We start from the raw sequence: 13,899 nt of genomic DNA, 5'->3' as shown, positions 1-13,899 counted from the left end.
ATTCGCTCGATTGGTTCGGGTTCTTCCAGCCGGGCCGGTTTGGCTGGTTTAGCTGGTTTAGCTGGTTTAGCTGGTTTGACGTCAAGATCATCCATGACCCCTTCGATGCCGGAGGAGGTAGCGTTCCGAACCGGTCTGTTCCCGCCTTTGCGTGCGATAGCGTCGGTTTCCTGCCAATCGAGCTCCTCATAGAGCTCCTCTGTCGTAATGCCATTGGCCCCGAAGATGTCGGCCATGCGTCGCATCGCCTCTTCATAGCGGGGAAAGCTGCGGAAACCGAGGCAATCCTCGATCAGGGTGACGGAGAAGCCGTGCCGAACGGCATCGAGAGCGGTGGCATACACCGACGCGTTACACAGAGAACCGCACAGATACAATTCCGTAACAAAGCGAGTACGGAGAGAGAGGATTAGACCTTGGCTTTGCAAGGCGGAGTAGTCCGATTTGTCTACCAGGGTGTCCGACTCGGCATCAATGGCGGCTAAAATAGGCGCGGGGAACTGTGCGCCTGGCGTCTGCGGGCGACAACATTTTGATGTTTCGCTCGACAGAAAAGCCTCCTCATCCACGGGAGCTTGAGGATCTACGCTGGTTGGGCCTGGGGGGTTATCGGACCGAGGTCGTTTGTTAGCCGTCTCGGGGGCCAACACGACATATTCCTGTTCGTCTGGGGCGATCCATGGTCGGCACGACTCAAATTGCGTGCGTACCCAGATCACTTCGCCAGTGCGACGGAAAGCGCTCGCCAACTGGGGGAGGATTTCCAAGAATTCGGCAGTGTTGGGAACATGCAGCGCTCCCGACGGTCGCACAAAGTCATTTTGAAAGTCTAGGAGAAGCAACGCTTTCCGCGTTTGGATGATTGGTATATTACCGAGTCGGGATAAGTAAGTCATGGTCAACACATAGCGAGAATTGGGGGGTAAAATAAGGAATAGTCAGGAAGATAAAAAGAGAATACTATTGCCAGATCACCCTTAATTACCACACAGATGAAAAGCCCACGATGAGGAGTGGGGACCACCAGCTGCAAGCGGGAAAAGTTTAACAGCAGAGAGAAGGTCGCGATTTCTGATGATATGGCTTGTTGATGATGGTTTTGTGGAGAGTTACCGCCCCGACGCCTGAGGCATCGTGTTTGTTGGTCTGTTTTGGGATTAGTGCATCGACGGTAGTAATTCGTTCACCGCACTGGGCAGAGTACGGAGTAAGTAGTCCATGTTGAAAGATCCACGTGGGGTAGAAAATAAGTTGGAGGTTCGAGATCGGAGAATCTAGGCCATGACTCACCATTTGTGTCTCAGGGGTCTTTCTGTCATAGACTATTGTTCGATTTCGGGGACACCAAGTGCAGCGTTCCACGGAAACGAGTTGCGGACGATAGAGTGATGACTACAAGGAAGACCCGAGCAAGACAAAAACGGCCCCGGTTGAGGGCTGACATAATCCCGCTCGTCCCTTTCCCAGCCAATCACGGAGCTTTCAATCCGACATCGGCCGGGGAGGTCTGTAGCAACTCCGGATCACGTGCCTCCGGGACGACCCCAGCAACCAGCTTAAAATGCGAGTCACGTCCACCTCCAGCTCTCCCTTTTCTCTCTTCTTCTCCATTCTCTATTTCTGTCAATTCCATTCCAATCTCCCCTCTTTCCCTCATCCTTCCTTCCCTCCACCTCAATTCCTCCATATCAATACACAATGGCTGCTCGTGGACTCCCCCGCGCCCTCCGCCTGGCCCGTGTTGCCGCTCCTCGCTCCGTCGTCTCCGCCGCCCTCCCTCGTCCCGCTCTGGCTAAGGCTGCTGCCAATGCCCTCCCCCGTGTGACTCTGTCCTCTACTCCCGTCCGTGGTGTCAAGAACATTTCCTTCGCCGGTCACGAGGAGACCGTCTACGAGCGTGAGGACTGGCCCCGTGAGAAGCTCCAGGAGTACTTCAAGAATGATACTCTGGCTCTTATCGGTTACGGTTCCCAGGGTCACGGTCAGGGTCTGAACCTCCGTGACCAGGGCCTCAACGTCATCGTTGGTGTCCGTAAGGACGGTGCTTCCTGGAAGGAGGCCGTCCAGGACGGCTGGGTTCCCGGCAAGAACCTCTTCGACGTCAACACCGCCATCGAGAAGGGTACCATCGTCATGAACCTTCTCTCCGACGCCGCCCAGAGTGAGACCTGGCCCACCATCAAGCCCCTCATCACCAAGGGCAAGACCCTCTACTTCTCCCACGGTTTCTCCCCCGTCTTCAAGGAGCTCACCAAGGTCGACGTCCCCAAGGACGTTGACGTCATCCTCGTTGCCCCCAAGGGCTCCGGTCGTACCGTCCGCACTCTCTTCCGTGAGGGCCGTGGTATCAACTCCTCCATCGCCGTCTACCAGGATGTCACCGGCCAGGCCAAGGAGAAGGCCATCGCCATGGGTGTTGCCGTCGGTTCCGGTTACCTCTACGAGACCACCTTCGAGAAGGAGGTCTACTCCGATCTCTACGGTGAGCGTGGTTGCTTGATGGGTGGTATCCACGGTATGTTCCTCGCCCAGTACGAGGTCCTCCGTGAGCGTGGCCACAGCCCCTCCGAGGCCTTCAACGAGACCGTTGAGGAGGCCACTCAGTCTCTCTACCCCTTGATCGGTGCCAACGGCATGGACTGGATGTACGCTGCCTGCTCCACCACCGCCCGTCGTGGTGCCATCGACTGGTCCAGCCGCTTCAAGGACAACCTCAAGCCCCTCTTCAACGAGCTCTACGACAGCGTGCGTGACGGCACCGAGACCCAGCGTTCTCTGGACTACAACTCCCAGAAGGACTACCGCGAGAAGTACGAGAAGGAGATGCAGGACATCCGTGATCTCGAGATCTGGCGCGCTGGAAAGGCCGTCCGTGCCCTCCGCCCCGAGAACCAGAAGTAAATGTAATGTGCATTGGGATTTGGGAAAAAGTTATGACTGTACCATGATGCCTTGTTATATTTCAGTTAATTAATTTCATTATACCACGTTCAAGCAATTTCTGAGCCTTCGTCGTAAGAGTGTCATGTAGCGGAATCAATGCCCAGTAAAACTGATATAAGACTTGAACATCTCGTCGACCTCTGGAATATCTTACCCCAACAGCTGTCTAGAACACATTGATACAGGACCATTGACCTATTAAAAACACCTTGCAATTCCTTTTCAACGAAGGAAACTTATAAGTCTACTTGACGATGCGATAGAGCTTGCTTCAAGTGAAATAGCCAATAAATCTCCCCAATTCCCTCACCTCCAGACCGGAGAGCTCTAAAACGTACACCAACCCATGAACGAACCCCAGCTACCATGATATGGTATAAAAAACGGAGTAAAAGTCAGTCCCCTTGTTCCCCGAATACTTTAGCCCTTCAAGGTCAAGACTTCAAAAATATCAAAAGCGACGATAGTGAATAAGCCTATCATCCATGCATGATCAATTTGACTAGTGCAACGGCGTCCCATATACGAAGTAAGCTGTATATTAAAGCTCACACTACGACCAATAAGATCAAGTACAAGCTTAGATGCAGATCGTTCATGCCGAGTTGTAGTTATAATTAAGCGTGATCCAATAGAAGCTAGCTATTCCCTACTAGTTGGTTCTCTAGTGACCTTACCGTTCAAGGGATTTCAGATTAAGTTCTGAATAAGCACCTTACTTGGATTAGCTGTGTGAAATAGTCAAGAATGGTAACTGCGGCTCCACAATGGCCGGTTGTTGATATGTTGATATACGCGGCAACAGGTTTGCTGTGCATGTTTGCGAACTGAGATTATATCCTGGAGTTTGTTTACAATGACTTTGTTCTTTATGTACTTCTGTTTTATAAGATGGAAGTATGAAGTATAGTATGTGTAGAACCCGAAGGAGCACTACTGGCGAGTAAAGCCGGCAGATGTCCGCGAGCTAGACTTTACCCCTGCTAATATGAACACGTGTGTTCACGTTAATTCGACTCAATACTCCGAGCATTGAGAGACAACAGGAAGCGTTATCTTACATCCAAGGCTGTAAGAGGTGGCTTTATGGCGTATTTCAAAGCTTTGCCGCTGTGCCAAAAGACAAGAGTAGAATACTAAGCCTGAGGCCGGGCACTACGCTCGCATATATAAGCTTACGTTCAGGTAAATCAGATCAGACACCGTGAGAACTATAAGCAATCAAAGCATCAAGAAATTTGAGTCATTAGAGGTGGGGTATTTGATTTTTATTCCTCTCTAATAGTCTAGTAAACGGTATCCTCTATCTAAACACGAATGACAGTTCCATTCTCCTTCCGAACAAAGTCCAAAAAGACATTCAGCTCGGGGCTATGCGCATGATTGACCACAAACACAGCCGGCTTTCCATAAGGCGCATCAACACGCACTGTTTGTCCAGCGTGGTAAGTCTGGCCGGTCCAGACATGGGTGTAAGTGCGGTTTCTGTCAGTACCGGGGAGATACACATTCAACTTGGTAGTTTGGGGGTCCAAGACAGGAGCAACGTAAAGATCAGCGCCGAGGTAGAAGCTCTGGTAGCTAATATGGCGGGCCTTGGAGTCGTCCGGGTGGTACAGGACGGGCATTCTCAGGAGAGGCCAGCCGCGGGTCTTGCTTTCGTTGTTCAGAACCTGACGGCGGTAGGGGCCGAGACTCTTGAACATGCGGGCGTTGTATGCATAGTAGGAATATGTGGAGCTATTGGTGTAGAACTGGGCGTTGACCTCGGGCACGTTGCCTTCGTGAGACCGGAAGACGGCGCTGGAAACTGCGGCCAGTTCTCCCCAACGTCCGAGGATCTCTGCAGAACGTCCAATGGCGCCGGATGAGTTTGCTACGGTAGGTGGGTGGAAGGCGGTGGTATAGCCACCGAGGTCGGAGTGGCTCTGGGCATAGCCAGAAATGCCCATTTGGCCCATGATGGTCACGGCAGACTTGATGCCGTCGTTGACGCCCCAGACAGTGGTTTGGTCTCCGACCCAGAACAGGTTCAGGTGGCGGTTAGAGCCCAGCGAGGCAGAACGGTGAAATGTGACCATCTCGTCGAACAGGGGCATTTCTTTGGCCACAGAGCGCTGGAAGATAGCCCAATCACGGGGGTACTGGTTGTGGTAGAAATAAGCATCAGAAGAGATGTTCGCCAGCTTGGTGTCTGGGGTGATGGGAGTGTACTCTCCGAAATCCCACATGACACCAGAGATGTTGGCGTTCCAAACTTGTTTGCGGAGGACATCAGCAAACCATGCGCGTGTCTTCTGATTAGTAAGATCCAAAATACCAGCCTGGATTCCCTTGCCACTGGAGATGATAGCGGTGCCATTCGTGGTCGAATTCTGAACCATATATCCACCCTTGGTGGCCTCGAGGAAGAGGTTACGGCGGTAACCATCGGCCTTGGAGCTAACATTGGCGACAAATGGGTTGATGTAGGCCAAGGTCTTCACGCCATATTCTTCACGCAGATCCTGCACGAATTCAGCCCAGGTTGGGTACAGTTTGCTGTCGGATTCCCAATTCCACCAGAGACGAGAAATTTGCATGTTGCCGTATGGTGCTTCTTGAGAGTGGGTGCCAGACCAATCTTGAAGCCACACTGCCGCAACAGGGCAATCCTGCTTTAGACCTTCTTTAACGATGCGCTCCACCTTCTCCTGTCCGCCTTGAATACCCAAGATGGCGCCGTTATCGACCCACTCGGGCAAGGTAGGCATCTTGCCAACATAGTCGGTGAGCATGGTGATGGCATTGAGCATATTATCCGCCTGCATAAAATGGCCGCCAACTGTCAGAGCATCGTATCTCACAGTCACAGCGTTGGGTTTGGTGAAGTCGAATTCAGAAAAGGCAGTGTCTTCTTCCCTAAGGTAGAAGACTCTCGCAGCAGAGCTGATAAATTGAGGGATGGCAGTATAAGTCGTAAATTCGTTTCCACCGCTGAACCAGCTCTGGGAGTCTTCTAGGGCGGTGATGGGCTGATCGCCACGGCCCACACCTTGTTCACGGGAGAAGATGGGGATGGTCTGATTTTTCATGGACGCAAAGGATGCCTGAGCACCTAGACCGTAAAAGTCCTCCGATGCATGAGAACCAAAGGTTACATACAGCTTGTTCATTGGCGCGTGCGCTTGTGACCAGGCTCGACATTGACGTCGAATGCTACACGATCCGGAAGGGTCTTGGGTACCCAGAAGCTCATGGTATACCCAATGGATTGGTCCCCACAGTCTTGCAGGTATCCCTGGATGGATACATCCTCACCACTGACGCTATTTTCGCGCGAAGAGTGAGTGACCCTAGTGACATTCTGACCTTGGCAACGGTTGAGATCCACGCTGGTATAGTTGAAGTTGCCATTCGCACCGACCCATTGGTCTTTCCCGGTGCTGGCACTGAGAAAGTTCTGACCAGGGACGGTAGCGAGGAGAGTCTTATTAGCCTGTACAATTGACAGTTGTTGGGAACTCGACTGCCAATTGACTTCAATACCCTGTCCCAAAGTCCATGACGATCGCGACTCGCCCAACGTAGCAAGAGCAAAGACGCTGAAAGCGCCCAGATATGAGGAGTAGAGCGGCATTGCTGCAAGTTGGCCAACAGACTATGAGATTCAGCCCAGAGGAACAGAGTTTTCAGTGGCACGCATGCTGGATTTATGTGTTCCACGTCTCAGCATGGACGCTATTATGGCAGAACAAAATGCCGCAGGAAGTGGAGCGCTGCAAATACCGTGCAGCACCGTGTATGACGGTGCTGCATAGTGTTTCTTGGCTTCAGTTAGTTAGGGCCATACCAAATTTCCAACCCGTTCTTTCTTCTAAACGACCTGGTTCACAATTTCACTATGTGGAACCCATCGGCAAAATCTTCCGAATTCTCGGGATAGAAGCCAAGCAAACGCCAAACGGTGTACACCTGTGGGGTGGGCCTTTCTCCACAATAACCTGGAGGCTCTCCGCTTTTTCGTCGTTGGGGTTGTTGAAGGCAGTGAAATTTCTGGACAGAGTCATAGACCAACAGCAAAGGGAGTGATCGACATGCTTTTCTTCCTGCATGGGAAATCTCTACGCTTTGGCTAAATTAACTGTGTCTTTATACGGATCAACTCCGGATAATTGCATCTCACCACGTGACGTCATGGACAATACCTCAATGACCCACCGATGTAGCGAGAATTGCTTTGCTGTCTCGAGGGCCTTGCCTGTCGGAAAATACATGATCCCGCGGATACCATAGCTTGCACCGGTGCGTTTGGCTCCAGTGCAATGACTTATGTATGTTGAGCCTGCGATATGGTGCAGATCAGGGGCTTAAGGCTGGTAGTGACCATTTAAATGCAATCAAAGGGGTACTCTCCAGTCTTTGTATCTACTGTCCAGCTCTATTACCCGTCATCGACCTGACGAATCCAGTCTACATGGCCTAGTGGTCTGGGAGCGACGACCCCGTACCTTTGTCAATTTCCGGACTCTAATCAGATATGTAGGCGGGCTTAAACGTTGACTCATCCCCAAATGGAATTCATTGATAGTAGGTTTTGGGTAGGTCATAGAATCTTCAACAGTATAGTTTGCTAACGAGAATTTCACCGAAATAAGGTACTATATCCACACTGTGCCAACTCACATGCCTGATCTCCAATTACCTGGCTGTTTAATGGACTATAATTCTGGGGTCTAGAAGACGGTATCCTGACTGTACAGGGTAATCTCGGTGTTGGTCATCTTACTCTTCAGGCGAGCCCAGTAGCCCGCTGGTTCTTTGTAGAAGCGACTCACATGAACCATGATTTTGATGGGTCTGCGAGGTGTTTCAACAAAGATGAAGACATGAATAGAGCCAAGATTCCCGGGGCTTTGGGTCTGTTCCATATGCAAGGTTCGCGGTTTGTCAGGGTTATCATACCAAAATTTCATTTGGTATTCGGAATTGGGGTGGATGATACGCGTGTTGATGTCGTCGGACCCGAGCATAAAGCTGACTGCTGCCTTATCAAAGGCAGGAATTGGGGTATCGCTCGAACCATACCCGCATTTGAATTCCCATTCGACGTAAAGAAGGCTCAAGAAATACTTGAGAGCATCTTTGATCCTTGCGGCAGCAGCACGGTGGCTCATGGTCGCTCTCTTCCAAGAGATTGTACAGGGATTTCACTTTGATATTGGTGATATTGTCATTGACTCCGGGGATCAAGGTATCGGTCCATTCCTCGTATTTAGCCTGATTCGCAGGGTCTTCTACTAACCGTGCGCTTTGTTGCGGTGCACCACCTTCCATGCTGACACTCCCCTCCCTAGACTTTTTGTATGTCTTCTTTTCCTCTTCAGTCGCAGCCTCCACAGTTGACTTAACTATGCCGAGGAACTCTGCCTCAATGCAGGCCTTCCATCTCTCTCGCTGCATGGAAGAGGTTTCTGTGCTCGTCACGCGCATCTTGTATGAGTTTCCATAGAAGGTCTCAATGATGATGTGCGTTCCATAGACATCGAAGAACTTCCTCCAGTCCTGGCGTACAGCAGGGTCCTTCTCATCCCAAGCAGGCAGACGCTCGATTCACGAAATTAAATTCGGGTCAATATTATTCCACGTGTGGGCGCCTGGACGCGGAGAGGCAGAGTAAACCTGTTGCTCCATGCTGCACACCCCGTAGTAACTGTCGGTTTGGAAAGTGGTTTCATACTCATATTCGGCGGAGGCGTTGACAGAGACGCCCATGTAGGACACACCCATGGAGGAGCTCACGGAGAGTTTGCTTGCAAGTGAAGTACCGGTCTCGATTTGCAAGTCACGGTAGTAGGTCTTAACACTCGTGAGCTCCGCTTTGACATTCGCAGGAATACGATACGTGGTGCCGGAGCCTGGTACTTGACCCGACTCCTCACTGGTCCAGTCAGGCTGTATGAGGCGGTGATTCTCTGTGCTCCCATACGGAGAAGTGCGAATGCCTACATATTGTACGTGGCTTAGTGTAGGGAGGAGACCTATGTTCCAGGTTGGAGAGTGTTTCCGAGATCTGACATGGTTATACTCAGGCTTCTCGGCTAGGATCAGCACCGTGAAATTGCCAACTCAGCATGCAGCTGCAGATGCTTCTTCAGCTGGACGGATGCGGGTGGAATTGATGCCATTGGTCGAGTCAGCTTGACTACTCACTAGTAGTAGAACGTATGAGCTCAGCTGAACTTTCGATTTCATGCTTAGTATACACTATAATGGAACAATAAGCCAAAGATCAGGTAGCCTAATAAATATCCAGTACGGCGAACTGAGTTGTTTTCGATCCGTTCGATCCGTTCACTCTCTCTGATTTAATCGATCTGTTCCGATTTTGTTGATCGGTTCGACCTATCCAATCCGTTCGAGCTGTTCAATCCTATCGACTTACTCGCTGGAATGAGGTCTATATAATTTACTATTTAGTACAAACCAGCACATACGACCATAGGGTGTGGAGAACAGGGCTTCCCGTCCGCTCAGCCGTACTTAAGCCACACGCCGGGAGGTTAGTAGTTGGGTGGGTGACCACCAGCGAATCCCTCCTGTTGTATGTTTTTGTATTTTATTTAGCAACTAGTTTAAGTTAGCTGTATGGTGGTTGGTCTTCACCTAAATCTCACCCTAGAAGGATTGTCAACTAGGTAAGGATGTGTAGCAGGGAGCTAAAGATGACCATACCATTATTCCTACAGGCTAGAGTAACAGTTAGTACCAACCAGGTGTCACCTGCAGCCTAGACTGCTGAAGAGTATTTTCCGTCGGATACTTTTCTCGTCTAAGACCTGGGATGAAGAGTTCGTCTTCTCTGGTTTGTAGGGACTATCATGATTTTAAAAGCGTCATCCTCACATCCCATGTCTCCAAATCTCAAAACACTCCCACTTAACTAGTCAACCCATAATAGCGGCACACCATACGGTGTCACTTTGTCCTCTGGAAGCATATGCTTATCCGTGATATAACACACACAGAGAGAATAAATAGTTCACTATATCCAAGAGATATAGAGTGGGTTGGGTTCGTCGCTTCGGCTGCATCGGCTCGGCTTCACTCGGGCAAGGTAGAAGTTTTCGGTCGATACTATCCGTATCCCTGGGACGTGTACGTTAGCCCCTGGACGACCCAATGGGCAAAAGAACACTCCCTGGTGAAAAGGTGACCGGGTGCCAGACCAAATACTAGACCATTGGAGTTCGTTGGCCATTAGTCCTCGATATTCACGTCCTTTCATGTTCGTCTTTTATAGGCAAGGTTGACGAATGTAATCCTTAAGGGAAGCAAGTTTGAACGACAAAAATCTTCTGGCTATTATACATGGGCAAGTAATTTATATATAGGCAATGTTGCTCCCCGACAGGGAGTTGCGAGTAAGTAAGCTAAAATACATGAAGTTCCTTAAGATTCATCGTCTCATCCTCCGCCTTCTGAAGATACTGCTTCCGCAACAAGTTTTTCAACACTGGCGTATAGTCGAAAATGAAGTCTCGTAGTTTAGCTAGGGGCCAGGGGAGGCTGTGGAACATGGAACTCGAGAAGCGTGCAAATTCCATATGATGGTTCACGTAGTCAACGCGCTGCGCCTCATAGAGCTCGAAGCCTGCGCTGACAGCACGTACATCACGTAAGTCGACGCCATTCAGCGCTTTGGCTAGATAGTATCCGTCCTCGATCGCCATACCCATACCATAGGCGGCGTAAGGCGACACCGGGTGCACCGCGTCTCCCACCCCGACTATCCGTCCGGTGGACCACTTCTTCATCGAAGGTCTGTTGTAGATGTCCCATCGGTACACCTGTGTATCGAAATCAGTAGCTTCAAGCAAACGCGGCATTGGCTGCGCCCAGCCTTCCAGAATCTTTGAGACGTGTGCTTTAGGGTCCTCAGGCAGTGGTTGTCCTTCCCAGCCAGGCTCAACCACCCACCACTCAAATCCAGGTTTGCCGTCGTGAAGCATGGGAAAGAAGCTGGTCTGATATTGCCAGTCGTGTGAGATAACGCCGACGTTTGGAGGGATATCGGGGATATGGTCACACCATGCCAGCCACAGACGGATTCCCGTGTGAAATAGCTTGGGATCACCAAAGGCCTGTCGGGAGACAGCGGACCGAATTCCATCGGCAGCGATGAGAATGTCGGCTGTTACCGTGCTGCCGTTTTTGAATTTGACTTCGACACAATCTTCATGCTCATTATACCCGGTGACCTCGTGGTTACAAGAAACGACTCCGTCGGGGACGAGGTCAAGCATCTTTTTGAAGGCTGACGATCGCAATACTCCGTACTGCCAACCTTTGATCCTAATACGTCTCTCAACTTCGGTATTGAATGGCAGCTGCAGACGCTCTCTGCCCCATTTGTTTGCGAAATAGGTAGCGGTGTATGACCCGACGTTCTCTAGACTCATGCCGTAGGAGCGCAGGATCGCTAAGACTGGTGTGGATAAGAGAACAGCACCTCCGATGGCTCGGCACTCTGGCTGCCTCTCAAATACGCGGACATCATAGCCATGCTTGAGAAAAGCAAGCGCAGTTGAAATCGCGCCAGGCCCTCCTCCGGCGATCGCAACTCGTTTTCCGGGCCGCCAGTTTGACATCTTGGGGAGGTCTGCGACAGGGAAGGGTGGGTATGAAGAGAGTAAGCAGAGACAACTGAGCAATGTGAGAGGAAGCGACAGTGCAGCGCGGCGATCTGTATGTGATATAACCTGAGAGAGAAAGGAAAAGATAGATTTATAGACTGATTCAGCGGCTTTCGGCAACGCCCACATCTTCCGAGCGACCCTCCCTATCGGCACAGGCGTGGGTCAGTGAATAAAAGTGCTGCTGTATGCAGTGAAAGTGGAGATTCGCTTAGAGTACTACAAATATTCGCATAAAGCTGAAATGGGGATAGTAGCTAAAGTCTACCCTTTGCTCATGGAGGTTAGGATGTCAGACGGTTGGCGATGGGTGATGTTGATTATTTAGCTATTCCGCCTGAAGTCGTGTCAATAATTGTCCGTAGATTCTGCTAATACCCCAAGCCCCTAGAGACCGCATTAGGGTAATAGATTCCTCTAGTAGCCTCCTGCGTCCCAATGGAGATGGAGCAATATGGCCAATCCCCAACAACTTGATACGGCCCGTTCCCGACTCCACCCATTGGGTTTGATCCACGGTGTTCGTGTCCGGAACACCGAGCACTACTACTGGGGACCCAGATAGTGTGGATGGGGAGTCCTGTGCCTGTTGCAGCGTACATACGACGTCGTAGATCCACAATATCAAGGTGGCACGAAGCAGGAAAACTGGGGTAGAAAAGTGGGTACATTGCTGGTTTCGAATGGATCCAAAGACCCGCGCAGCATAAACGACGGCGAGGCGCCGAGCCTGTGGTTTTGAATTCCAACTCACTTTCAAATCTCCGAGCTCTTTGCTGTTAGGTAGTCGGCATTTCAACTGCAGGGCCGATGACAGGAGCGGAAGCGGAGGTATGTGGCACATCATAAGAGCAGAAAGAATGCTTAGTTGGTGTGATCCACATGCTTTTAGCTCCGGCACTGAAGGGTTGAAGTTTTCTTGTTCTGTGGCAAAAAGAAGTTCCTTGAGTACCGCTTTGCAATCATTTCTGTCTATATCAGCGTATGTCGCTGATCAGCGCCCATGATCACTCATGACGATATTAGTGAACTGAAGCAAGTGGCGGCGAGGTCCACGAATCTGTTGGTGGACAAAACGCAAAGTAGCACTCAACAAAATGGAAGCACGAGAGAGTAAGTCCACAGTATCAAGAATTGATGCGGGATACGTTCTGACAGTTGTCTTCGTTAGAACCCACGCCAGTATTCCTTTTTGCACATGGGTCAACCATGATGCTAGGGGAGGAATCAGAGCCTGCAAGAATCTGGGAAGAAGTAGGAAATGAAGCACTGCGACGCGGCATCAAGCGGATCGTCATGATGGTATGTCTCTTCAACTTCTCCACATTTTCCTTCCCTTTATCTCCTTAGCATTACCAGCCTGTATCCATTTACTAAGGTCTCTAACAAACAGGGTGCGCACTGGGAAACCACAGGCGATGCCATCGAAGTCAGCATGAACCAAAATCCGCAAAAGCTCCCGATGGGCGGCGTCAGGGACGACCGATATATACCCTATAAGCTCGCTCCTGACCTTGAAGGGGGACAGAAGGTGCTGGACATGCTCTGCGGCGCTGGATTCGATGCTAGGGCGGCTCCAACCTTTGACTGGATCCATGACACTTTCCTAGTTATCATTCGCATGTTCCCTCGTTGCGTTCCGATTCCGACTACGCTCGTTTCTATGAATGGTCGCTATGATCCGCATTTCCATGTCAAATTAGGAGCCGCCTTACGGCCACTACGGTATGAGAATACCCTCATTATTGGTAGTGGAGGCTCCGTCCACAATCTATACCGAAATCACTGGGAGCATATGTTCCGCTTTAACGATAATTTCGCCCAGCCGGTTCCCCCAGACCCTTGGGCCTTGCAGTTCCGTCAGGCTGTGGAAGACTCCATCACGTGCAACACTGGGCCTGCACTTCGCCGGGCATTGTCTCGATTAATGAAGCATCCGCGATATCGGGATGCCCATGGCACTGACGATCACTGGATGGCCTCCTTGTTCGTTGCTGGGGCCGCCGGAGGGGTCGACGATACGGGGCCGAACACAATGATGGGAGAATGCTGGGAATTGGTCAATATGTGTAATACCCAGTGCCAACTGGGGTCATGGGATTAGGGTCATCTGTAGGGAGATTAGTTCATGTTGTTATCTCTAACTATATTCTTCTTTTTTTTTATCTGTCTATTTGTTTTTCTTTTTCTTTACTGTGTACAGACTTGTCGGACCATGAGCCCGGGAAGGCTGATTTTTATATAAACTCAGGTTCGTTGAGAGGACCAACATTAACTGTGA

At 50.6% G+C, this 13,899-nt stretch overlaps 5 protein-coding genes across 5 annotated transcripts; 2 read left to right on the top strand and 3 right to left on the bottom strand.

The window, feature by feature from the left end:
- Positions 1–1,698: 1,698 nt before the first annotated feature.
- On the top strand, positions 1,699–2,901 carry AO090701000557 (Ketol-acid reductoisomerase; the record flags this gene model as incomplete). Its single annotated transcript, XM_001823336.3, has 1 exon — positions 1,699–2,901. The coding sequence occupies one exon, from the start codon at positions 1,699–1,701 to the stop codon at positions 2,899–2,901; it is 1,203 nt and encodes a 400-aa protein (XP_001823388.1).
- A 1,349-nt stretch (positions 2,902–4,250) lies between these two features.
- On the bottom strand, positions 4,251–6,562 carry AO090701000558 (uncharacterized protein; the record flags this gene model as incomplete). Its single annotated transcript, XM_023237254.1, is given in 2 exon segments — positions 4,251–6,109; positions 6,118–6,562. Coding segments are annotated over 2 exon segments (2,304 nt in total).
- Positions 6,563–7,974: 1,412 nt separating this feature from the next.
- On the bottom strand, positions 7,975–8,415 carry AO090701000560 (uncharacterized protein; the record flags this gene model as incomplete). Its single annotated transcript, XM_023237253.1, has 1 exon — positions 7,975–8,415. One exon carries the CDS (start codon positions 8,413–8,415, stop codon positions 7,975–7,977), a length of 441 nt encoding a protein of 146 aa, XP_023092193.1.
- A 1,940-nt stretch (positions 8,416–10,355) lies between these two features.
- On the bottom strand, positions 10,356–11,573 carry AO090701000561 (FAD-dependent oxidoreductase; the record flags this gene model as incomplete). Its single annotated transcript, XM_001823339.3, has 1 exon — positions 10,356–11,573. The coding sequence occupies one exon, from the start codon at positions 11,571–11,573 to the stop codon at positions 10,356–10,358; it is 1,218 nt and encodes a 405-aa protein (XP_001823391.3).
- A 905-nt stretch (positions 11,574–12,478) lies between these two features.
- AO090701000562 (DODA-type extradiol aromatic ring-opening family dioxygenase) lies at positions 12,479–13,722 on the top strand (the record flags this gene model as incomplete). The annotated part of the gene is made up of 4 exons (XM_023237252.1): positions 12,479–12,600; positions 12,645–12,731; positions 12,838–12,872; positions 13,034–13,722. 4 exons carry the CDS (start codon positions 12,479–12,481, stop codon positions 13,720–13,722), a joined length of 933 nt encoding a protein of 310 aa, XP_023092194.1.
- Positions 13,723–13,899: the final 177 nt, after the last annotated feature.

The sequence above is a fragment of the Aspergillus oryzae genome, chromosome 5 (genome assembly GCF_000184455.2).
Source record: "Aspergillus oryzae RIB40 DNA, chromosome 5".
NCBI classification, from domain to species: domain Eukaryota; kingdom Fungi; phylum Ascomycota; class Eurotiomycetes; order Eurotiales; family Aspergillaceae; genus Aspergillus; species Aspergillus oryzae.
Note: the sequence above shows the minus strand (reverse complement) of the source record. Positions and strands in the feature narration are given on the sequence as shown.